The sequence below is a fragment of the Sceloporus occidentalis genome, unplaced genomic scaffold, assembly GCF_023333645.1.
Source record: "Sceloporus occidentalis isolate IW3139 unplaced genomic scaffold, rSceOcc1.0.p SCAF_8, whole genome shotgun sequence".
Taxonomy (NCBI): Eukaryota; Metazoa; Chordata; class Lepidosauria; order Squamata; family Phrynosomatidae; genus Sceloporus; species Sceloporus occidentalis.
In genome coordinates this window covers 49,074,556-49,099,273 of record NW_028316988.1, presented here as the reverse complement: position 1 = coordinate 49,099,273, position 24,718 = coordinate 49,074,556, and the positions used below count along the sequence as shown (strand labels likewise).

At 42.3% G+C, this 24,718-nt stretch overlaps 3 protein-coding genes across 14 annotated transcripts in view; 1 reads left to right on the top strand and 2 right to left on the bottom strand.

Moving 5' to 3' along the window:
• Positions 1–5,320, bottom strand: part of LOC149308883 (cleavage stimulation factor subunit 2-like) — a 22,609-nt gene extending 17,289 nt beyond the window's left edge. For 2 of the 7 annotated variants that reach the window (XM_089536622.1, XM_089536623.1), the window contains exons 1-2: positions 5,138–5,316; positions 45–123 (exon numbers count right to left, since the gene is read on the bottom strand). In XM_089536622.1, coding sequence (XP_089392748.1) covers positions 45–123; positions 5,138–5,195 — 137 coding nt within the window. In that variant the 5' untranslated portion in view covers positions 5,196–5,316. Of the gene's footprint in view, positions 1–44; positions 124–5,137 lie in introns of all 7 variants that reach the window. The other 5 variants (XM_089536621.1, XM_089536620.1, XM_089536619.1 and 2 more) reach the window with 5 other exon arrangements.
• TYW2 (tRNA wybutosine-synthesizing protein 2) lies at positions 5,319–24,626 on the top strand. 4 transcript variants are annotated; one of them, XM_089536628.1, is made up of 8 exons: positions 5,319–5,562; positions 7,196–7,280; positions 9,426–9,594; positions 10,012–10,210; positions 11,321–11,471; positions 13,578–13,687; positions 15,214–15,371; positions 18,693–19,128. In XM_089536628.1, the coding sequence occupies exons 1-8, from the start codon at positions 5,478–5,480 to the stop codon at positions 18,816–18,818; spliced, it is 1,083 nt and encodes a 360-aa protein (XP_089392754.1). In that variant the 5' UTR covers positions 5,319–5,477; the 3' UTR covers positions 18,819–19,128. The 4 variants fall into 4 exon arrangements, with proteins under 4 accessions (XP_089392754.1, XP_089392756.1, XP_089392752.1 ...); XM_089536630.1 differs by lacking the exon at positions 18,693–19,128 and adding an exon at positions 24,570–24,626 and having other exon boundaries at positions 5,321–5,562; XM_089536626.1 differs by lacking the exon at positions 18,693–19,128 and adding an exon at positions 15,746–16,758 and having other exon boundaries at positions 5,327–5,562.
• OCRL (OCRL inositol polyphosphate-5-phosphatase) overlaps positions 18,793–24,718 on the bottom strand; it is a 46,106-nt gene continuing 40,180 nt past the window's right edge. For all 3 annotated transcript variants that reach the window (XM_089536616.1, XM_089536617.1, XM_089536618.1), the window contains 5 exons: positions 24,596–24,718; positions 22,188–22,272; positions 21,182–21,309; positions 19,851–19,962; positions 18,793–19,764 (listed from right to left, as the gene is read on the bottom strand). In XM_089536616.1, the coding sequence (XP_089392742.1) occupies positions 19,640–19,764; positions 19,851–19,962; positions 21,182–21,309; positions 22,188–22,272; positions 24,596–24,718 (573 nt within the window). In that variant the 3' untranslated portion in view covers positions 18,793–19,639. The remainder of the gene's footprint in view (positions 19,765–19,850; positions 19,963–21,181; positions 21,310–22,187; positions 22,273–24,595) is intronic.

Sequence of the window (24,718 nt, the reverse complement as noted above, 5' to 3'; positions counted from 1 at the left end):
TCACCTTCCACAGTTTATGAAACCTTAATAAGGATACTTCTCACCGGAAGCTGACAACAGGTCCGACTTCTGAGAAAATGTCCTTTAACTGTTCTTCTGTGGCTTCATAAGGGATATTCCCCACTACAGGAAAGAGAGAAATACATACTCAGGACCAACAGAGATCTTTGGAATAAGATGAGCATTTTTCCTGACACAGGTTAAATCAATTGATCAAGCAATTGGAAACAGGAGATGGTTTTACCATTGCCAGTGCTGTTCTTTGTATTTCTTTGTGTTAATCTTAAGATTTTGTCGCAACAGTTTTACTGTTGTGCATTATGAGCCTAGGTTGAAATAAGGTGGAAAAACACCACTGAAGATCAAAACAAAGAATGGGATCTTAAGACAAGATACAACAGAGTAAGAACATGCATAAAAATATTTAGCGATCAGAACTATTTATTACACAACCAGAAAGATCATAGCTCATTTCATTTCTTGTATCGCAACCTGCTATAAGCCTGTATTTTGCATTCAAAACGAACTAAATCTCATCATAAAGATGGAGGTTTAAAATAAGCTCCCGGCTAAGATTTAGTGACTAGACAAATGCAACATCTTTTGAGACTGCAACTCAGCAGGGGTATCCTATGTATACTCAACTGACAAGTACCCACTATGCACCTCCTACTTACAGATTTTGAAGAGAGCTCTGGTTCCAGCAAGGGGAGATGTCTGCTATGGGTAATATGGATCTCTCTGTGTTAGGGTTGATGGAACCCCAGGATATTTTGCTGCTCAGTCAGAAATAGAAGAGATGCATGAAAAGGACCCCAAATTATGTAACAAATATGTAACAGCACAATACACCACTAAATTCCTAGCTGTTTCCATATCTGTAAAGTTTTTGCTGCTGTTGTAATACAAAATGTTTTAAAAAATCTAACAGCACCTCTTTTTCTTAACTTTACCCCTTTAAAAGGTCCCAGTCTGAGCATAGAAATTGAAATTGACACTAGATCTAAGATGAGTCCAGGTGAGCAGAGATGAAATTACAAAAGCAAAATTGTTGCATAAATTCCCTCTCATATGTTAAATATGGCTGGCTCTTATATGTCTGAGCAAGAGAAAATTGGAACATATTTTTCTTTTTCTTTCATAATACTAGTACAAGACCATCTGACACCAGACTCAGGAGAACTGGAAAGAATTACTTCTTCACATAACACTTGATTAATAAGTGAAACTTGCTGGCATGGGATGTAGAAACTAGCGCTGGTTAGAATTTGTGAAGGATGAGCTATGCTATTAGCCTTGAAAATAAGTCCTGCAAACTTGGTAGCTGACTTTTTATTAGCTTCCTGAGGATTGGCAGAGGAGAATAGAGATGCATTTCCATGCCAGTCACATAGGAAGAATTGAGCAGTCTGTGCCTCTTTATCTGCCCCCTCCTCCTTTGCCACCAGCTTTTGTTCACCTCTGGAGGACAGGCTTATGTCTAAATACCAACCTGCTGGCTAAATGGAATGCCAGTGTTTGGAGGCTGCACAATACCTGTTGCCAGCAGGGAATGACTAGTAGCTTCATGCTCTACTTGTAAAATTCCCAAAGGCAGCTGGCTGACCACTGAAGAATGCTAGAGAGTGCACTGTGTACTTTTCTGGTCTGATTCAGTAAGACACAGGCCTGTTACAGACAACCAAAATAAAGCTGCTTCGAGTCACAGTGGAAGTATGGTGTTTCAATGATGCATGCATCCTGAGTCCAGAAGCCACACCAAAGCCACGCTCGAGTCCTTAGGGCTGGAGCGTGGCTTTGGTGCAACTTCTGGACTCTTAGGACACATGCATCATTGAAACACCATACCTCCACTGTGACTCGAAGCAGCTTTATTTTGGCAGTCTGTAACAGGCCATGGCCTGTTACAGACTGCCAAAATAAAGCTGCTTCGGGTCTCTTTGGAGGTATGCTATTTAAATGATGCATGGGTCCTAAGAGTCTGGAGGTTGCGCCAAAGCCACACTCCATTCCTAAGCACAAGATAAAAAACCTGCGGAGGGCTGACTGCATACCACCAATATTCTAATAGAGAAAGGCAGGGCACAAACACAAGCAAACACCTTCGACAAAGAAGCTCCTGTTTACAAGTCTTTACACCTGCCTAGTCCCCCTTTTCTCTTCATTCTCTATCTAGTGGTTTTATTTGTTTGTTTCTTTTTTAGCAAAATCAGCACTGGGAGGATAGTGAATGAGATCTGGAGAAACAGACGTTGGGTATCAAATAATAATAATAATAATAATAATAATAATAATAACAACTTTATTACGGCCATTTGGCCAGCACAATTACAAAATTCCAGTTTAAAACACAACAGATTAGAGAATATAAACAAATTACAGTCTATAAAAAGTAAGGATAAAATAGAGAATATAAACAAATTACAGTCTATAAAAAGTAAGGATAAAAAGCAATGATAGGACAGCATGATCAGGCAAACACACAACAATGAGTAGGCTGCCATCACCTCGCAAACAACTCTATCATATTATGTAAAAGAGGACCACATTCATGACATATTGGTTCCAAATTCACAAACATATCCCCTATCCAAGCAAGAGTTAAACTACAAAGTGCCATTAATCAGATGCAATTGATTACTAATTTACAAATTTTATCGTTAAATCAAGCCCTCTGTACAGATTTTGAGATTATATTATAACATATTACATCTGTTTAACAAACTGTTTACGATTTGCAATGGCAGCTGCAAAGAATTGTGCAACTGCTTGCGTTATACCTTCCTTCTGATCTGCAAGTAGAAAATTTGTATAAAATTTCTCTTGTCTGCCTGGAAACTGCAACACAATTGGTGTTATATATAAAGCACGTATTTCTGTATACAAAGAACAGCCAAAGAGTACATGATTAATATTTTCAATTTCCTCTGAGCCGCAAGGACAGTATCTGTGTTCGTAAGGGATCTTTTTAAATCTGCCCTCCAGGACTGCTGAGGGTAAGATGTTAAACCTTGCTGACATGAAAGCTCTTCTAAATTTCGGGACGTTCAAATTCTCAAAATATTTTGCACATTTGCCAGGTCTACTGGATTCCCTAACAGGATGTAAAGTTAGTTGGCTTATATGAGTCTGGAGGTATCAAGTTATAGCAGCTTGTCGGCAGTAAACAATGCCATAAAGTCTGAGTTGGGAGAAAATATGGTTCTTCTTTAGCTGATCCTACTGTAGCTATGCATGCCAGCCTACAAGAGTAAACAGCAGCTGCCTCCAGAATCCCTTACTGAACACGTGAGAATAACAAAACTGAGAAAAGGGGAAAGCAGATAAGCCTGCCTCACCAGCTACCAGCAGCAGGTTAAAAATAGGTTTAGCCACTAAAATAGAAATCATAATACATGTGGAGGCGAGCGAAAGAAGGAAATCACCCACGCGTGTATTTTAAAAGAAGCTTTCAAGTGTTTTTGGTTGCTTAGGACTCTGGTTGCTTCATTTCACATATGTATATTGTTAGTTTTGAATAAAGGATTTGTTGAAACATGTTGAATAGCTTTTCTGTTTTGTGGCATAGGACCTAAACAGATAGGCCAAAATAAAGCTGCTTTGGGCCACTTTGGAGGTATGCTGTTTAAATGATGTATGTATCCTAAGAGGCCAGAAGCCACGCCAAAGCCACATTCCATTCCTAAGGACTAGAGCACTGCTTTGGCCTATTCAGATGCATGTATCATTTAAACAGCACACCTCCAAAGTCACTTGAAGCAGCGTTATTATGGCTTGTCTGTTCAGGCCCATAGAAACCTGTCCCTATTCTTTCCATGTGATTTCTGCCTCTGGAACTTAATTTTCTGTCAAAGAAAGAATGCCCAGTAAAATATCAATTTTATTAAGTGAGATATAACTGTATAACAGTAATAATAATAATAATAATAACAACAACCAGAAACATGGAAAAGACTGACATCCTTCCTTCCTAACTATGCTCTGCGATAACTCCTAGTCAAGAAGTGCTTCCCACAGAAAGCAACAGCACTAAGGGCCCTATCACACTGTATAACTGTAGCACTATGATTCCACTTTAACTGTCATCAAGAGGAATAAATGCTAAGCATTGTGGTTTGGTGAGGCACCAGAAATCTGTCTGAGACGTCTCAATGCTGCTGCTTAACTGAGAATGAAAGAACTGGACAAGATTCTCCAGTGCAAAGATATAACTCTGAACACTAAAGTGAGGATTGTCCAAGCCACTGTCCAGTCAGCCCTTCGTATCGGCATACATCTCCCCCAGCAGATACCAAAATCCATGGATGCTCAAGCTCCATTGTCCCCAACAGTGGCGCTTGCATGCAGATATGCTGCCATTAGTGACAGCTGGACTTCAACGGTGGCATGTGAATGTGGCTGCGCTGCCATTAGGGACAGCACCCATTGCTCCCAATGGCAGCAAGTGGATGCGGCTGTGCCAGTAATTGTGTAAACGGGAGAGTTCTGTTGTCCCTAATGGCGCCACGGCTGCAGGTTGTACCTTGGCCACATCATGAATGAAAATGACTCATTAGAAAAGACACTAAGCTAGGAACATGGAGGGCAGGAAAATAAGTTGTAGGCTGCAGGCCAGATGGGGAGAGGCAATTGGGAAGGCCATGGTCCTGAGCAGGGAGGCAGAGACGGAGGGGGTTGGAGGTGCCTCATCCACTGACAAACAGGGCCTTGGGGAGACGGAGGCCAAGAGGCCTAGATTGGGGCCCTTGGACTTTGGCCCCCTCCTGAGAAGAAGCGAGCCCTTTGGCAAGAGAAGGCAGGGAGAGAGAGAGGGAGGGAGGCCAAGGCCAGGCGGAGGGACTCAGCCGGGGGCCATAGCTCCCAGCCTCCGGGAGGGCAAGGGGCCCTTTGGGGATGCGAAGAGAGGGCTCCCTGGCTGTGGAGAGGCAAAGGGCCTTCTTGGGCAGGGACCCTCTTGACGAAGGGCTGAAAGAGCACTGCGATCTGCCATGGCTCTGCGGAGGAGGGTCTCCCTCGAGGGCCACCAGCAGCCAACTGGGAACCCGGAGCCCCAGAGCCTGGACCGCCACGATGGCGCCCTCCCTGAGCGGCAGGGCCTCCCTCGCCCCCCGGCTTCCCCTCGGAGGCCCTTCCTCACCGAAGACGGAGCGCAGGGAGCGGTCCACCGCCGGGTCCCGCACCGACAGGCCCGCCATCTTCCTCCTCCGTCCCTCGCAGCACTTCCGGTCCCTGCCCTAAGCCCTTCCCTTCACTTCCGTTCTTCCGAGGCCCTTTCTTTTTTCCTCACGGCCGGAAACAGGAAGCGAATGATAACAGTTCCGGGTCAGTGCTACACACACACGCCCCTTGGAATGGCTATAACGAAACCGAGGGGAGGAGGAATCTGATTTAAACCCTCGGTCCTCGTTTCGGAAGGTCCGCTGGATTAACTCCAGGCCTAACTGGCAACCGAAGCCGCGGCGCTGCCCTCAACAAAGATGGCGGCGCCGGCGCGGAAAGATGACGTCACGGGCCCTAGAGCACGGAGCCTGCAGAGCGGTGCAAGAGGCTTTGGTTGTGGAGGTGAGGGAAGATGGAGGGAGAGGCAGCGGCAGAGCGGCTGGGAGTGCTTTAGGGCTAAGACACACTGCAGGAATAATCCAGTTTGAGACCGCTTTCAGTGCTAGGGAAACCTGGGAAGTGTAGTTTATTGTGGCCCCAAAGCGCTCTCTCTCTCTCTCTGACAGAGAAGGCTAAATGTCTCACAAAACTACACTTCCCAGAATCCCCTGCCTTGAGCCAAGGCAGTTAAAGCGAGAGGACAGACTGGGATTGAGATGTTTATTATGCTCAGGAGCTGAAAATGATCGTACTGAAATGTGTTGAGGGCAAGGGTTCTTAGGAAGGCTGTGTTTACTCCCATAAATGCAATACATAGTTTCTAGGTAAGAACGCAGACTCTTCTGCCATCTTGATTCAGGACTAAGGTTTTATTGGGGGGGGGGGGAAGTACTGTACGACAACATCCAGAATCCACAAAACAGCGATGCTTTTATTGGGTCAGCCAAAATGCACAGTACACACTTTGCAAGCTTTCTAAGCTCCACTGGCTTCTCCTTCGGGCAAAAGTGTTAAAAACCACACAGGAGAGTGTGTATACACACACACACACACACACACACACAGTATATATATATTAGTCATCGGCCTGCATTTTGTCAAGAAGTTGTTGGTGTTGTTCTGAGTTGAGATAATATGGAAGGCTATCTATGAAGGCAGGGATAGAGATCCAAGAAAGGGATGGAGACATCCCTGATCTCAGAGGAAGCATCTTTTTGTATTGCTGATGGGGTTTAAATCTTTATCTTGGCTACATCTGTACTGCTGAATTGATGCAGTTGGACACCACTTTAACTGCCATTGGTACGCTATGGAATCCTGGGATTTATAGTTTTGTGAGATATTGGCAGGGAGGCCTGGTTACCAGAGCAAACTACAAATCCCAGGGTTCCATAGAACGGAGCTAAAATGATTACAGTAGTGACAAGCTGCACTAATTCTGCCGTATGGCAGCATCCCTGGGCTTTGGAAAGACAAGACCAGAAGGAGGTGAGGCCTCCCTGCATAGATATATCCCTCCACACCTTCTCAACACAGAGCAACACAATGCCAACATCGTGACAAAATGCAGGCCTGTAACTAACATCATCATTGTATGTATCTTGTGATTTTTAAAACACCTTTGCCTGATGAAGAAGCCAGTGGAGCTTTGAAAGCTTGCGTTGTGTTTGGCTCAATAAAGGTATCGTCGTTTTGTGGGCTTTGGATGTTTTGTACTTTGCTATATGGCCAACACGGCTACTCCTGAATATGCTTTATTGGGTATAAGCTTGGAGGGGAGTGCAGTCCATGAAAGGTTGTGCCAAATTAGCCTGGTTATAGTCACTTAAGGTTCCACAAGGCTACCTTTCCTGTGTTGACTCAGGACTAATATGCATAAGACTGTAGTCTTTGAGGGATGCATTTACCCGTCTTAACTGTCTACAATGGCCCCCAAACTTTTTTGGGGGCTACCACCCCCTTTCCTTTTTGGGTTGTTCTCATTTTCTGACTAGCACTATGGGACGATCCTTGTTGGTTGGCTGCCGGCTGAAGATGTTTTTTAATTGTACAGTATTTTAGCAAACGCTTCTCATTCTCTCCTCCCCTTGTCTAGGTTCTTGCAAAATGGCCGCAGAAGATCTCTGCTCCAGCGGTACTGTTGCTCTTGTGACAGAGCCACAGTTTGCTCAGCTGTTCAGGTATTCACAGGAGATGGAGTGAAGGAACTCGATATAGAAACAAGTGTATTTTCCCTTGCAAAAATCAAGCTTGGAAATGCAGTCTGGAGTACAGTTCCCAGAATCCCTTACCAGAAAGGCCACTGGCCATGTTGACTATGGAAATGTAGCCTGAAAAAGTAACTTTTTCTTGTCTATTTTAAAGCCATACTGTAATACAACCTTGTGCTTCCCCCTAATGCAACCTTGTACTCTCACCTGGTAGCCTAAAGCATGTAACAAAGACCAAGCGAACAGACTAATTGATGGGGGAAAGAGCACTCCATCATGCTTTTTCTGGGCTCAGCATAGGAGCCAGGCTTGTTTAATGCAGCAGTGGGGATGCTTTGGCTTTCTTCCTTATAGTTGCTCATGGTCTTCTATATAACCATTCTGGCAACCCGGATTAACGCAGAAGACCAGACAGATACTCACACCCCAACTATTAGTCTGAGAAGGATTTATACACACAAGGCCTTTTGTGTTGTGTATGAAACAAAGTTGTCAGAGATACTCAATGACTAGGGTTGCTGAAGTAAGGAGGGAAGGTGTAGACTATGGCCTGTTACAGACAGCCAAAATAAAGCTGCTTCGAGTCACAGTGGAGGTATGGTGTTTCAATGATGCATGCGTCCTAAGAGTCCAGAAGCCACACCAAAGCCACGCTCCAGTTCTTAGGGTTGGAGCGTGGCTTTGGTGTGACTTCTGGACTCTTAGGACGCATGCATCATTGAAACACCATACCTCCACTGTGCCTCGAAGCAGCTTTATTTTGGCTGTCTGTAACAGGCCTATATTTCAATTATTTATCTTTGAGAAGATATTTCTTCCCCTTTACCTTGTCCCACAGAAGTGAGTTGTTGCTGTTCACCCATTTGGGTTGAAAAGTAAGTTAGAACAATTGTGTCATCCTCACTAAGAGGAATCTGCAAGGAAAGTGAAAAACGCATGCACACATAGTAAGGAATTTAATCATTAGATATATATTTAATTGTTGGATATACATCCTGCCCAATGGGCAAATGGCCTTAGAGGTTACAGTTATAAAGCACCAAACATGTAAAACACTGAACAGACAATTCTAATAAAGAAGCCAATTCTAAAGTTACCATGCGAAAAACATCAAGATTTGTTAAAGCCACCAATCATATTGTAACACATTTAAGATTAAACATCTGTGAGAAGAGGATGTTCTGAACATGACATCTACATGAATAACATAGATATGGTCCACTGTGAAGAAAATTCTTTTCTATATTTGCCTAGAAAGTGCAGCATTCCTAACTCATCAGAAGACAGTGGTAAACTTCAACATGTAAAAACATTGGTTTTCTTCATCATGGTCTAACTATGTATGTTCCAGTTTGTCTTTAAAAGTCCTCTGAAACCCGATTTTAGGTGTTTTGCAGATGTGCCATTGTTTTTGAACAGTGTTCTTAATTCTGTAAGTTGCAAAATTAAATGTAATAGTCCAATTTAAACAATCTTGTATTTGTGAAAGGTTTCTGAAAGAATAATTGTTTTCTATCTGCCGGTTGGGATTTGGGTAATGCTTGTAGAACCTTTTGTTGATATCCCCTGCCTTCTAAAAAACTGAATAATTTACTGGCGTCTGTCATAAACTGATAGCAAGAGGTATTGTTTCATTTTAATCATAGTAACTGAGAATATGGAGAATTGAGATTCAAAGAATGGGAATGGCAACTCCAAAAATGTAAAAGAGCATTTCTATCTGTGGGGTTCTTATAATTTGAGACTATTAATCTATTGTGACCATTCCTGGCCTGAATGTCCAGAAAAGGAACAGATAACAAGAAAATTTAATGAAAGGGTTGATTATATTAATCCAACTGACAAAGATTACCACCTGTATGTAAGATCTTTGAATTCTCAGGCAATTTGGGAGTTTGGCCTAGATCCTCGATCTAGATTCTTTCTTTCACTAGTTCCTGTGTATGTTTCAGTCTCTAGGTCAACCTGCATCTCTTAATTCTTTTTATACCTAAATTGATAATAGACTTTTCTGCACAGAGACAGTTTGACTTTCTCCCTTGCAATGAAAAGCACAGATTTTCTGTAGGTATAATGGGCCACCTTTCTGAATCCACGTGGATCTTGCTCTTGTAGGAAACATTTACAAAGGGAAGGTATCCTGCACAGAGGCTACCGTGTGCAGAAGCTTCCTGACGGTACCTTGGCATTGCCTGTGTTAAGTCAAAGCTTCGCGGTGCAGCACCTGCAACAGCTGAAGAAAAAGATCCCACCTGGGAGGACCTGTGCTCTGACCTGGATCCAGGTGAGATAAATGCTTTCTAACAAGGGACTTGTCACTAAAGTTGCCAATGAGTGTTAAGATTGCTTCTCTGTTTTAATTTATGCTATATCCTCTTTTGTTCTTTCTACTTGCTTCATTTGGCTAGATGCCATCGATTGAAATTTCCCCCTCTGATGTTGCAGTGGGTCTCTGTGCTAGTGTGCTGCTGTTGGCTGCATCGCAAAGAAACTGGCCTGTCTTGAGTAAGGCATTTGTGCTTTGGGCATAATTAAGACTCAAAAACGAGCACTTTGCAGGTGCTGATCTGTAGAACAGTTTTGAGCCTTTTAGCAAAAAAGTGCAGGCAACATTTGCTACTAACAGAATGGAACAGTCTTTTAGAATAGAGTATGCTGTATATGTATCAGAAGAAAATGTCTTACTTGTTTTCTTCCCTAGAATCCCATTCCCTCAAAAGCGGCCAAAGTCCAGTCACCTGTCCATAAACTCAGTAATGAACTGCAACGCTTCACATCAGCCTATGGAGTCGCCTGGTCAGAAGAGTTGGAGAAAGATCTCCCTCACTCCTGGCAGCGGCATGGAGATTTAGTTCTGTTGAGTGAGGACAGCTTTAAAGCAACACTGTGGAGAAACCTGGGTAAGACAGAAGCATAGCCTCATGACAGGCCATCCTGGAGATCTTCCTTCCATAACAACCCAGTTGTACCTCTCTTCCATTTCTAAGATGATCAGCACTGACCAAAAATTTTGAAAGGAAACTGTGGCATGAAACTCCCAGATTATAACATTAAGAAGTTCCGTTTTTAAAAAAAATCTTTTCATTAGGTTTAAAAATATACATTATACATAATAAAAACAGTCAGTTACATACAGAATCACAACTGTATTCTAACCAACAAAATACTCTAAACTAAACTAAACTATTCCCCACCTTCCCAATTTTCCTGCTTCTTGCCCCTATAAAACTACATCTATTGCAATCCATATATGATCAACATCATCTCAAATTAATACAGTTAACAAAAACTAAAATTGACTTCCCAAGCCTAGAAATATTAACTCTCAATATCTTAACTTTCTCAGTGCTAACTCATTTTTCACTTGTAACCTAAAAATCTAAACATAATTGCTTCAATCTTCAAGGTCCACAAGTAAAATCCTTGTTTCTTCTTCAAGTAGAAGAACTTGTGCATCCCGGTCCTTCAGCTGTTTGCCCAGAACCTCAGAATATCACATTTAAGATAATTATGGTATCACTGGTTAATGCAGTTGTAAATGGCTGCTTTTCTAATCTTACAGATATTGCAGCTCCTATTCAGTTGCCACCAATATTTATCATTTCCTTTCCATTTAATTTTCTTTAAAGATGTTTATCTGATGTTGTGATCATATGGAATCTATAGCCAGATAATGCTTATACTGGGGTTGAATGTCCTCCAAAGCTGAGAACATTGCATCAACTGATTCTCAGCCCCTCTGGAAGGCTACAATTGTGCCATCATAGCTGCCATTTTGACAACCAGAGGTGATGCTATTTCACTTTTCATCATCTTTGGGGGTTTGAGGTGAGGGACTTTCTGAAATAAAATATTTGACTGTTTAAAAAAGACTTTTTTTTCCTAGCCACATTAGCTTTGTCTGTGTGTGTACTGAGTGGTCAGTAATGTATTCCAAAAGTAACTTTTCCCATCTTTGCACAAGAATATGTTGTTTTTGCAGCAATATATGCCTGTGCTTCTGTTTTTAGGGCAAGAGCTCTGGGAGGTGGTTGCTGGTGCTCTTGGGGCTCGGCGTTTAGCAAAGCGAGGGCATGTGCAGGCAGACTTATTTCGATCCCCAACAGTGACCTTGTTACTGGGGCAGGATGGCTGGGTTGAACACATGGACAATGGAATCAGGTAAGGAAGAGATGTTTCTTTTTCTTGCTCTTGTTGCTTCCTCTTCATCTTTATGCAAATTCAGTTTAGAAATAAAGACAAATTATAACTTTAATTTTAGACCTTCGGATCAAGAAAGCTAATTTTGAGTTGGTGGCAGGAAGATGTGGTGATTTCAGGGGCAGGGACGTAGCCAAGGGGAGGGCGTTCTTGGGGTCCGGAACCCCCCCTTCCGTTAGAAAAATGAATGGTGTGTGCTGCTGCGCCACCGCACCCAAGCCCCAATATAATGGTGGCACTTAGTCTGGACCCCCCCTTCCTAAAATCCTGGCTACGTCCCTGTTGGGGACAACTAGCATGAGGCTAGGGGATTTCTGTCCTCCACAGGACAAAAGGTTGATTAGTTTGCTACAGACATATTTATACTCTGCCTATTCTGTTGTATTCTGTTGTCAGATGGTGAGACCTGTTGGTAACTAACAGCTTTTTAAAAAAATGATTAAAACATTTAATAAATATTATTAAATATTAAATTTTATGTTTTATTTAATATTTAAAATTGAAAAAATGAAATAGATTTCCCTCCTATACAGGATCAAAATGTTTTAACTCCTTGAAACACACACTTGTCCCTCCAAATTCACTGGGGTTAGGGTCACAGGACCCCCGTGAATGTGGAAAAACTGCAAATAACAAAAACACTATGTTTTTACCTGAGAGAACAGGAATTTCTAGGTCCTCCAGTACAACTCTGTGGTCAACATCTGCCAGATATTGATCATACAATTGTGCTGGAGGAGCTACAAATGCCTAGTGGAGTGTTCTCTCTAGGAATTAGGTCTTTCAGTGCAACTTTTGGTTAAAGCTGACCATAGAGTCTGGCATCCATCCTCCTCCTAATACTCCATCACACACTCTCTTGAGTTGTTAAATTAACTCATCTTCAATTTTTTTGCAGTCTACTGCAGGCAGTCCATTTCAGCCTGACGCTTTCCCGTCTTTGGACCTTTTAACTGCCCCAACAAGCTCCATAGTAGTCACAGGCCCATTCAAGCTTTTCCTTTATTTGTATGCAATCTTTCTAGTTGGAGTCTGTCCAAATATTCTGCCATGTCTGTAATTTTTTTGCTTGCCCTTCCTATATAACCCTCTGTAGAATTGCTCAAATGCTTTAAAGATTTTCACATCATCCATTATATACCAATCTCCTTTCTTAATCTTTGTAACCAATTTCTTTATCCTTCTTTTCTCAGCCTATACACAAGCCACTTCCCAGATTTATTTGAAAATTTAAAATTCTTTTGTTTAAGATATTGAAAACAATGAAAGTTGTTGAAGTAGCTTGGCTGATTGTTGAGTCTATTTATCAAAATTTTCTTTGAATTCCTTCTCTAAAATTTGTACAAGTTGAGCATTGCTTATCCAAAATGGTTGGGACCTGAACTATTTCAGAATTAGTTTTCCCCCCCAAGATTTTGGAATACACAGTAGCATAGTATGTACCTGTACTGTATTTGTAAAGCTGGAGAGAGATGTGAAATGACAGAAGATGTAGATTTGCACTAAGTACTACACTTGGCATGCCTGCCATTTCACAGATCCTCAGTTTCTTTCCACTGTTGCATCTTTCTGGTGGCAGCTGCATGTTTCCACATTGGAAGCGATGGTGATGCTCCTGCTCTTTTGCCTCTCTCCAGCCTTGCATCTTGTTTATTCATTTCTTGTGTTGTGTATGAGATGCAAGGATGAAGAGAGACTAAGGGTCTGAGAGACAAACAAGCATTGACTCTTAATGCTGCTCTAAGGCTGGTGGCAAAAAAAGGTGTTTTTAGGATTTCAGATTTTTAGATTAGGGGTGCTCAACCTATACCCCACAATTTGAACTTTTCAACATCTCTTTCCTTTTTATTTATTATTATTTATGGTATTTATACCCTGCCCTTCAGCCCTAAAGGCTATCAGAACGGCTTTTTCAATTTATAGTGATGTTTTATAAATTGTCTTCTTGTATAAACTTTACTTGCATCCCATATTATTGTAGGATCTGTATCCTTATTTAAGTTTAATTCAAACTCCCTTCAAATCTTTTTTACATTTCTGTCCTTTGGTTCTTCACTGCTTTCACAGATACATGTTTGATGTGACTCGGTGCATGCTGTCTCCAGGAAATATCACTGAGAAACTGAGGATTGCATCTCTGCAGTGTGCTGGTGAAATAGTGGTGGATCTCTATGCAGGTAAATGTTACATATGGTAGCCGAAAGGTTACGGACATTCAAATTATTTAGACGATTGGTACAGAGGTAACCCAATGTACAGTACATTACAAAAGGCCAATCTTAAGATTATTAGCATGTTCAGCATCATCTTTAGGTCCTCTGGCTCTAGGAAGGGGCACAGCTCGTGTAACAGTCAAAGCTGATAGTAAGCACTACTGGCCATTGCAAAGATCATTCACTAACGCAACTATAGCAGTCTCAACTTTGTATGCTGCTCCAAAGCCAGTTTGAAATGGGTCTAGATAACTTTTATCATGCAAGACTGCTCGGAATTGGGAGACAACTTCCCCTTCAATCATCTTGCCCAGAAAAGGGAGATTTTATACTGGTCTATAAGTCCGGTGAGTCCAGGGAGGCCTTTTTCAGAAGTGGTCATACCAGCACTTCTTTTAAACAAGATGGAAAACTTCCCTCCCTGGAGATGCATTAATAATATATTGTAATTGAAATCTAATTGCATCTCCTCCCTGGACAGGCAGCCAAGAAGGACTGGGATCAATAGGACAAGTTGTTTCCTTACTTGCCCCAGCAGCTTGTCCACATTGGTGACACTCACCAATTGAAACTTAGTCATTGGACACCCCATTGTCAACTTCTGATGTATTGATAGCATCTAAATGGGTTCTTAGCTATTTTATCCATAAAGTTATCATTAAAAGCATCACAGTGAACTGCTGAAGGTTCTAACATTGGATTCAGGGGATAGGGTGCCTTAAACCTCTCACCACGCTGAATAGTTTGGCTAGATGTGAATTCACAGATGCAATACATGCAGAGAAGAAAGCTTTATTTGCTGCACATATTGCCACCTTATAGGAACAAAGATATTCGCTATAGCATGTATTCTCAAATATGTCAACTTTTCTGCCATCAGGGCTCCAATCATTGATTTCTTGTTTCAGCTCCCTGAAGTCCCCTGTATACCAAGGGGCCCAATTAATAATGGATCACAGAAGACGTTCAGGAGCAATCATGTCAATAGCGCTAGTCAGGTCTTGATTCCATCTACTGACCAAGGTTTCAGCAGGATCATTGGTGGTACCAGCCGTAAGACTCTCAAAGGCCTTCTGGATTTGTAAAGAATCCAATAGCCTTCGAGGGCAGACCATCTTAATAGGCCTACCTCTTAAAGTTCCTTCTAGTTCTGTCATGTTATGATTGTATGGTTTGTGGGCAGCCTCATTCAACCCAATGCCCTTGAAATGTCCTAGACTACATTGCTCATCATCCCCAGCCAGCGTTCTGGATTGCTTGGGTCAGATAGGGAGGGTAGGCATAACTCAGCCTGCTGGATTTCAGCTACAAAATGTTATAAGCATGAGAATGCTTAAGCCTATCATCTGTCAGGGATGCTGCCATTGCATCTTGAATTGTAGATTCTGTTACAGCAGACAGTTGAACTCAGTGTCTTCGGAGCCTCTTTCCTCTTTTCCTGTTCTGTGGAGCTGATGTAATACCTGGAACTTATTTATTTTTGTCTTCAGGGATTGGCTATTTCACCCTGCCTTACCTTGTTCATGCTGGTGCTGCTTTTGTCCATGCCTGTGAATGGAACCCCTATGCTGTGGAAGCTTTGAAAAAGAACTTGGAACTGAATAGTGTACAAGATCAATGCCATGTTCACTTGGGAGATAACAGAAAAGTGAGTAGAGTGAACAGTGTAAGTAAAATAGCACATTTCTCTAGATGAGGTATTCCAAAGATGTTTCCTTGAAAGCCTCCTCTGCCTCATATCTTTCTTGCTTGACATTCAGACTCCTTGCTGACATCACATCAACTTTTAATGTGAAAGTATAAAACTGAAATAGAGGCACAATGCACAAGGACAGCTTTTGCTGTGAAAAGGGGCACACAGAAAATCAATCTAGTGCTATGCACATTTATTCAAAAGTATATTCCACACAGAGTTTAAGAATACCTATGTTTTGGACTACTGCTTTCAGAATTCCTGAGCCAGTCTGACTAGTAACCATGCGGCCATAGTGAGTATGTTCTTTGTTTCCTCTTCATCTGCAGCTGCAACTGTGGAATGTGGCTGACAGGGTGAATCTGGGATTGATCCCTTCATCAGAGGCGGGCTGGCCAGTTGCCTGCCAAGTTTTGCGAAAGGATGTTGGAGGCATCCTTCATATCCATCAGAATGTGGAATCCTTTCCAATAAAGGCCCTTGAACTGCCTCACAAACTAATGCTGGATCAATCTGATGAGCAACGTCTGGCACGAAGGATGTCAAATGGTCAAGAAGACAAAATAGTCCAGGGAGACCACAATATTCTCCAGGATGCTGGAAAGAGAACTCCAACTCCTACAGCCAAAAGTGGGTGGCAGAGGTGGGCAGAGCTCACAGCCACCCAGATCAGGACTTTGCTGGAGGGGCTGGATGAGAAGCCATGGAGGACCAAAATCCTTCACATTGAGCAAGTGAAATCGTATGCTCCTCATGTGCACCATCTAGTTTTGGATCTGGAGTGCCAGCCTTTTACATAGCACTTAGGATGTGGGCACCGAAGAATAGCCCTAGAACAGCATCTTCCTGCTGTGGCAGTCAACTGAGAATCATGAGAAAATAAGATTTGTGGATGCACAGTCAAGTTCCTTGTTAAACTAGAATCCTATGCATTGTTTGCCATTTGTAATCTCAGTCCTCTGTTAGTGTCTTCCAATTAAGATCAAGAATAAATTTACAAATATTGACAATGCCTGACCCATAACCAGACTAGAACTGCCTTTTGGATACAAGTTCCCCAAAATATTATTGTAGATTTTAAATTGCATCCCCCAAATGTTGTTCTCCATCTTTCCTCCCTGCCTTTCTAGGAACCTCTAGGTTCTCCAGCCCACACACAAATCTTGAAGAGCTGGCAAGTTATCTGGTAAGCTCTGATACAATGCCATCTTGGAAAGGACTGAGAAACTGCTCATAGCATCTGTGTGCCCTTTCAGGAATGGCACAGATCGAAGGAAGTAGGAAGTGTAGCCAGAGCGCAAGACTGTTTTTATGGAGCTTCCAAGCTCCTGTTATTTTTTGTTTTAAGTACAAAAATATTTTTAAAAAATAAACTAGTGAAACAAAACCCCTAGGACAGTGATTCACTTTGTAACTGAGTTACACCCCTCTACCCCAAAATATCAAGGGGGGGGGGAATCAAACTTTTTTTTCAAATCACAAGTGGGCATCCAGTTTCTTTCTCTTCCCCCCCCCCCCTCCATAATCCATTTGCTCCCAGAGTGTCTTGGGGCAAAAAATTGCAATTTGGGTATAAAATCAGATTTCAAGGAATCATATGTACCTTAGCCATCTACATATTTCCTGAGGTGGGTCTGTGGGTTTTATATAATCGACTGCTTCTCCTGGAACAAAGTGCCAGTTAAGATTAAAGGGAGTGTTTTAGCACCAGATGGAAGATATCCACCATCTTACAATGGACCATATACCAAATTTCCCCTTTGTTCCCTTTTTAAAAGTTTACACAGCCTTGTTTTTGCCTTTTAGGAAGCTTCTCAAAACAATGCCAAGATCTATTCTGCTGTTGTCATCCCAGCAAAGACTAGAGATTTAATGCTGCTGAATAAGGCGTTTTTAATTAACTCTCATACCTCAACTGCAATCACTAGTCTCCTTCCTGTATTTTTCCAAGTTCCCTTTAAAAGTAGTATCACCACATCATGCAGCAGTCTAAATTCTGTAATGTTGACTATACCTTGTGTGCAGGAGTTCTTGGGCCAAATCATGAACATTTTAGGTAACCAGCTGATAAGCCTGTACCATCAGGTGGACTGTCCTTACAACAGACTTGTGTTTGTGTGTGTGTGTCACAGTACTGTAGCAGAATATTTACACCACAGATATCTCCGAGCAAAACATACTTGTGCGGCAGGCTCGGGATGAATGCCACATCAGATGGCTACTGTGTTGTCAAACTGGTGGACTAAAAAAGAAACAGTGGACCAATGGGCTGATTTAGCACAGAACAGGGCAGGAGAGGAATATTTGAACCTCTGGATCTTTTGTTCTTCAGCTTCCCAAAATCCCTGCCAGCACAACTAATGGCAATGGATTGTGTTGTGGTCCAAAACATCTAGCAGGCTGATGATTCTCCAGCCCTGCTATGAAAACATCATATGGTAGCAAGAATCAAAGTTCTGCTTTCCTCATTTGTGACTCCCTAGCCCCTGTCTCACATTTGTTCTCAACAGGATTGCCAACTTTCTAAAACAGCAGCAAGGGACAGGCAAGACTGGTCAGGACACATAAGGCAGGCCTATGTAAGGCATACCACAGGACTTGTCAGAAAAGGGCCTCTCCTGAGAGTTCCAAGTTCCTGTGGCATCTCAGATTTCATAGGAACCCCCAAACATCTGGAAATTTTGAGATACCAGGCCAGCAGCCAGGACAACGGAAACATTTTACAGCTGCCAGACTGAGCATGTTGCTTAGAATGGAAAGCCCACTTCCAACATTTGGTGTGTATAGTGGGCCCTTGTTATCCGCTGGGGTTTGGTTCCAGGCGCCCCCATGAATAACAAAATATGTGTATGCTCAAGTCCCATTAAATACAATGGCATAGCAAGATTTGATACTTGAAATTTATACTTTTTTTTAATATTTTCAAGCCATGGATGCTTGAATCCGTGTATAAAAAAATCTGTGTATAAGGAGGGCCAACTGTACTTTGAGGGCCACAAGCTTGAGCAATACTTGGAAATACAGGATTCTCTCACACACACTGGTGTAATGCTCATGTGGGACAAGGAACACTTGGCAACCCTAGACTTCAAAGTGATAAGAAACAAAAAGGATGTGCCTAAGAAATACTCAACTTCAGAAAAACAAAGTCCTCTGGCTCCATCTACAGGCCCAGTTGTTAAGATTGCTAAATCATAGAACTTATCAGGCTCAAACAAACCACCCACCATATCAGTGACCTCATTTTCTTCTCACCCTTTTGAATGTTTTGTGCAGGGTCTGGAGGTATGCTATATTTGGCCAGGGGAGGAGATTCTCCAGAGGGACCATGAGACCAGCAAAAGCTGCACATCCTCACTGGGAAACACCAGGACAGTTTTGCACAATGGAGATTTATTTTGAAACAACAGTTTCTCAATAAGTTATACAGTTTAAAAAAAGAGGGAGAGAGAAAGAGTGTGCACAAAGAACAGAAACCCAACAGACAACTGGAACAACAGAAGTTGCAAAACAGTGAAGGGGGGGAAGGGAGGCGGAAGCCCAAACTGAGGCACAGTCTTGCTCCTGTCTGTTGCTGCTTTCTTTCCTCCCTTGTCCCCTAGGCAGTGCTTAGTGTTTCATGAAGGGCTAGTACTTTACAGAGAGAGACTGGCACGGGTCACACATTCTACGTGGCAGAATGGGGGCCGATATCTGAACTGTACAAAGGTGGCTAAGAGCTATCAGGGGCAACTGTGGAAACCCTGCCCTTCTCAACCAGCAGCAGCAGGGCCAAGGGGCAGAGAAAGGAGGTTCTACAATTGCAGGACAGGCTGGGAGTTCATCAACCTTGAAACCCACAAAAAGGTCAGTGATAAAAAAAATGCTGGAACACAAAGGAAGGGAGCAGAACGTTGCACTGGGGGAGTGAAGGAGCGGCCAACAAATTTCTGCTGATGCCCAGCAAACAAATTGCCTTCCTGAACTTGCCACAGCTCCAGATCTACTTGAACGTGGAGCAGCCGAGTAGCCAGCTGCATCAAGGGGAAAGCTGGCATGGATGAAGCTTTGGGAAGGGGCTGGCACAAGATGAAACAGAGTTCCCATACAGGAGACAGCAGGAAGGCTGGGAGTAGCCATCTCAGAGATGTCCCAGAAAAGACAGGCCTGGTTCTGGCCTCTTCTCTCTCTTCTTCCATTTCCCAGCTTGCACACAACTGCTGTGGAGACTGCAAACTGGTACCTTAGTAGTCATCTGCTCCCAACAGGAAGCCCAAGAGGAAGCTAATGGTATGCTGCCGATCCTGCGGAGTCTGCTTCGACACTATGTTGGGTGGTGGTCGCAGGAGAAGGCTGGCAAAAAGTGTGGCTGTAGGGAAGAAAAGGTTCATATGAGAAAAGCAGGGAGAATGCATTGGGGAAGGAGAACTCTGAGCTGGTTGGATTAATGCTTACCTAGCATGTTGGCACTGACATTGTTACTCTCCGAGTATTTCAGAAGCTCCCGCAGGAATGCCATCACATAGCGAAACACATTCCGGTGACATCGTGGCAACTGGCAGATCACCTACATGGCAGAAAGGAATAAGCTTAGATACACATGCAATTTGACAGAAAGGAAGGAGGCATTACTCACCTGAATATTTATTTTCCCTACTTTAAAGTTTTTAGGTTTGGTTCCTGGCATAACAAGTTTCTAGTTAACCAGACAGGAAAAGGCTTCTGCTTTGGACCTATGGAATCTTCTGCCAATCAGAACTAACTGAAAGAGGCAAGATGGATCGTCAGTATGACTCCTTGTGCAACAGCAAAAGACAAATGTAACCAGTCGTTCCCAGGGCCATACAATTGAATAAATAAATACAGTGCATGATTAAATCATGAAATACCCTACCAAAAGATGTAGAGATGACATAAACATGGATAGGCCTAAAGGAGCCTTGACAATTTCATAGTTACTAATCAAGATGGCTATAGATTAGCAATATGCCTTGGAATACCAGCCGCTGGGGAACATGAGAAAGATGTGGCTGCTGTGCTCATATATTGTATCTGCTTGGCCACTGTGGGAACAGAATGGTGTACTAGACAGACCTTTGGTCTGATCCAGCAGAACTCTCCTTATGTTCTCAATTATACATAAACATATCTTCTTCTCTCCTCAGTCCCTTTAATGGTGCTATTGTTGTTGCTCATATTAAACATCCAACACTTTGCTCAACATCTTTGTGATTTTGCTCAACATCTTGGTGATCATCTGCTGGTCCCAATTTAAGTAACTCTCTCCTGTTATTATGTAAGCCTTTCACTTCTGATTGTATCTCTAAGAAACCTCTATACCATTCAATAGCTGAGTCTTTTTAGGTAGTTAACAAAACAAAGGTTAAAATCTAACACAAATTAGAAAAGCCATCAAAATAAAGCAATGAAATAAAAATGAAACAATCCATCTTCTTCTCTTCAGGTTTTAGAATAAAAACTAGATGCCACTTTTGGAGATGTTTTTCAATCCATTTTAATACTGAAATGTGCCTGTGTGGTGTGCCACCCTTTATTCTGGAGGGTGAAAACTGATCTCTGGACCTACACAGCGGTCCACCTCTGGCCCATGGACCCTGCTCTCTAAAAAGATCTCAACTCCTATGATACAAAGCAAATTCAAGAGCATGCCCTGTCAGCATTTGGTAGCCCTTGTTTTCAGCAGACCAATCCTACATAAGTATTTCTCACACATTTCTGGAAATGGGACCAAGCCAACCAAAAAGAGCCATTATTCAGGAGCCTACCTGCCGGCAGAGACGGCTATCATGGGAGCAGTCAAGGCAGCGTTGATACAGTTCATAACAAACAACTGGTTCTGGTAATGCCTCCAAGAAGATGAGTAGAGCTTCAGCCACTGAGTGGTTGCTACCAGCTAATAGTCAGTTGTCAAGGATGGGTGGCATGTTGCTAAGTTGTACTCTTGTTTCTCCCAGGTTAGTCCTAAACAGACTGGTATGTTCTTAATTCATTGGGCCCCCCTGGTAGGCTCCCCAATTAAACCAAAAAGAGTCCTCAGATAAAAAGGAATAAAAGAGTCTGTGGGTGAATACAGATTGCCCCCAATGTATAGGAAAGCAGATAACCAGGATAATACAGACACAGCGGAAGTAAGATTTTGTACAGCTCCCTGGGCTCTATCAGTTCTCTCTGCCTGGTCAATTCAGTAGGACAAGACTAGCTTTAGCTGCCATTTGGGAAATGGTATTCATTCTTGATCTGTGAAATCATAGCTAAGTGAAGACCCTAGTATCACAGATGAGAAATATATCGACTTCCAGATGTTTCTGGGCTGTAACTCCATGATGCCTTTGCCACAGTTGTCCAACATCTGGGAGGACAGATTCCCCATCCCTATCTTCTTTTAAGAAAGCCTGCAAAGGGCATACAAGACATGCAATGCCATCTGTGGTGATCCATCTGGAACACAAGCTATTTTTAATCAAGCTGGTCTTTTGAAACTGATCTAGGCTTGCAAACTTGTTGGTGGATCTGATATATTTGAAGATCCATACAAATCTAAGGTCTTCCTAGTTAAGCTGGCTTTTTCAAACTGGAGCCAAATCTTTTAAGAAAGTATACAGTGTCTGCATGCAGCACTGAATGTAGCCACTGACATTTTGTTATGTATATTAATTCTGTAACCTGTATCAAAACCTTAGGGGATGGAGTGGCCTGGGATCCTCAGCCTTAAGAGAAACAGATGAAGCCAAGGCTACAGATTATTAATTTTTTTTTATTAAAAAAGGATACGTATTGTTTCAGGAATACTGGTGTCTAGGCACTCAATGATGTCTTGCAGTTCATCCTGCATGCCTGGAGTCTGGAAGAGGTCCTCCTGTCAGGGAAAGGTACAATGTAATACATGCTTTAGGAATTCAGCAAGGGTTGATAAGATTCTAGGCAAGACGGCATGCAGAATCAGCCCAGTCTGAAATGTATACAGTAGGTACAGTGTATATATAGTATATACTCATATAGAGATGAGTGAGATAACTGTTCTATGAGATTTGTTCTTAAAAAAAGAAGAAAAGAAAAAGAAGACAGATTCTGCCAGTTCAAATCTCCTGGACCCAAATGTGGAACCAGATGCAATTTGCTGTTGAAAATCTGTGTAGTATTTATTTCTAAGCTAGAGGCACATTCCGCAAAAGAAAAAAAAATGTTTAGCATATTTGTACATAAAGTTAAAAGTGTGTATACCTCTAAAATACTCACAAACATGCTACATAAATGGGTACATAAATATTAAATGCACATAAGACTGTGCTTGAATTTCTGTCTGGAGTTGGGATAGGAGTCTGGGAGGGAACAAGTTCAATAAATTTGCATTTTATAGATCAACACATCCCTAGAACACACATAACCACCAGGAATATAGTAATGAAGAGAAGCTTGTAATAAAGAGGAAGTGTAAGAACAGAGAATTTGGTCCCAACTCATTTTTCACTAGGAAGCCCAGGGATCTATAGAAAAGTCCATTATTGAAGCCGTTCATTTCTCCTCCCACCAAAAATCTACATCATTAACAAGACCTTTTCCCTTGGATAGATACCATTTCAAATACATGTGTTGTTGTTGTTTTCTGAGTCCTTCTGGGTTATCTGTGTTTATCTTATATGCATATGTCCTCTGCATGTGGAAGGAATGGAAGGAAGGAAAAATCACTAAGGAAGAATACAGATGTGTAGCCCAGGCTTGCAGAAATAGTGTAAGGGAAGCTAAAGCTCAAAACGAGCTAAGACTTGCTAGGCAGGCAAGCAACATCAAAAAGGGGGTTTCAAATAAATTTGAAGCAAGAGAGGGATGAAGAAAATGGTGGGACTACTAATCAGCAAGGATGGTAAAATCCTAACAGATCACAAAGAAAAGGCAACCACACCATAATTACTTTGCTTCAGTTTATTTGGAGTAGGTGGTCTATAGCCATGATAATCTGGGAACAGGGACTACTGAGAGCACAGGAAGAAATCTGTGGGCTTCTGGATGAAATCTATCATGTACAGTGGACCCTTGTTATATGCTGGGGTTTGGTTCCAAGATCCCCCGTGTATAACAAAATCCGTGTATGCTCAAGTCCCATTAAATATAATGACATAGCAAAATGGTGTCCCTTATAAAAAATGGAAAATCAAAGTAAATTTATACTTTTTTGGAACATTTTCAAACCGTGTATGCTTGAATCTGTGTATAAAAAATCCGTGTATAAGACGGGCCGACTGTACCTCATAGTCTGTTCACCCAAGAATCAGGATATGTCCACCTCCAGCGGTGAGCAAAATGCTGTAGGGGAGACCCTGCTTGGAGTTGCTTTACATCAGAAGGACTGGTTCATTCTCCTGCCCTGTTTGCTGGTGGAAGAGGCTGCACTCCTGCTGAGCCCAGTGGGCTGCTGCTGCCTAGTCTGGGCCCTGGGCCCTGATCAGCTTGACCTGAACAATCTGAACGATTTCCAAGTCAAGAGAAGTAATAGTCCCTCTACATCCTGTGCAGGCAGGGCCTCATCTGGTGTACTGGGTTCAGTTCTGGGTGCCTCATTTTAAGGACTTAGGCAAGCTGACATGAGTTCAAAGAAAAGCTATGAGGATAATAAGAGATATGAAGAACAAAACATATGAGGAGATACTGAAGGGACTGGGCATGTTCTGTTTGCTGACAATAAGACAAGATCTTTATCACAAAGAGAAGGGTCAGCCATGTTCTCTGCTGCTTCCAAATATAGAAATAGGTCTAATGGTTTTAAAGTTACAGGAAGATAGATTTTAAATAAAAATTAGAAGGAACTTCTTGACAGTAACAGCAGTTAGGCAATACAACCAATTTGGTAAGGTCTCCTCTGGATGTCTTCAAAAGGAGGGACAGCTACCGGCTGAGAATACTAGTTGGAGATTCTGTACTGGTCAAGGGGCTGAACAGATGCATAGAACCCTTTTCAACTCTATAATTATATGTTGTCTCTTAGCTTATAAGAGCATTTTGCAAGAACATATTAGCACATGAGAACTATAAAGCAGGAAGTGACTTCAGAGATCCCACAGGTTCCAAAAATGGTGTTCATCCTGTACATGCTCTGACTTTGATCAATAGATTCTAGTTGCATCAACCTGACTCCAGCAGCCCCTATCTTCTATCTAGGTTAATCCCATCCACCCTGAACTCACCTGATGGCAGGCATTCTTGAAGAGGTGGTCCACCAAGAGCCAGATCTCCTTGGGTATATGCAAAGGTCGCTCACTGGAAGAATCCTCACTGTCCTGGGGTGCCATATCCAAAAGAGACTTCTC

What these genes read in the sequence shown, in the direction of transcription:
- TYW2 (XM_089536626.1), top strand. Translation starts at nt 5,478, where the DNA reads ATGGCGGCGCCGGCGCGGAAAGATGACGTCACGGGCCCTAGAGCACGG. An exon ending in GTGCTCTGACCTGGATCCAG is followed by an intron (nt 9,595 to 10,011) that starts GTGAGATAAATG and finishes TTTCTTCCCTAG; the next exon opens with AATCCCATTCCCTCAAAAGC. An exon ending in AGTGGTGGATCTCTATGCAG is followed by an intron (nt 13,688 to 15,213) that starts GTAAATGTTACA and finishes TTTTGTCTTCAG; the next exon opens with GGATTGGCTATTTCACCCTG.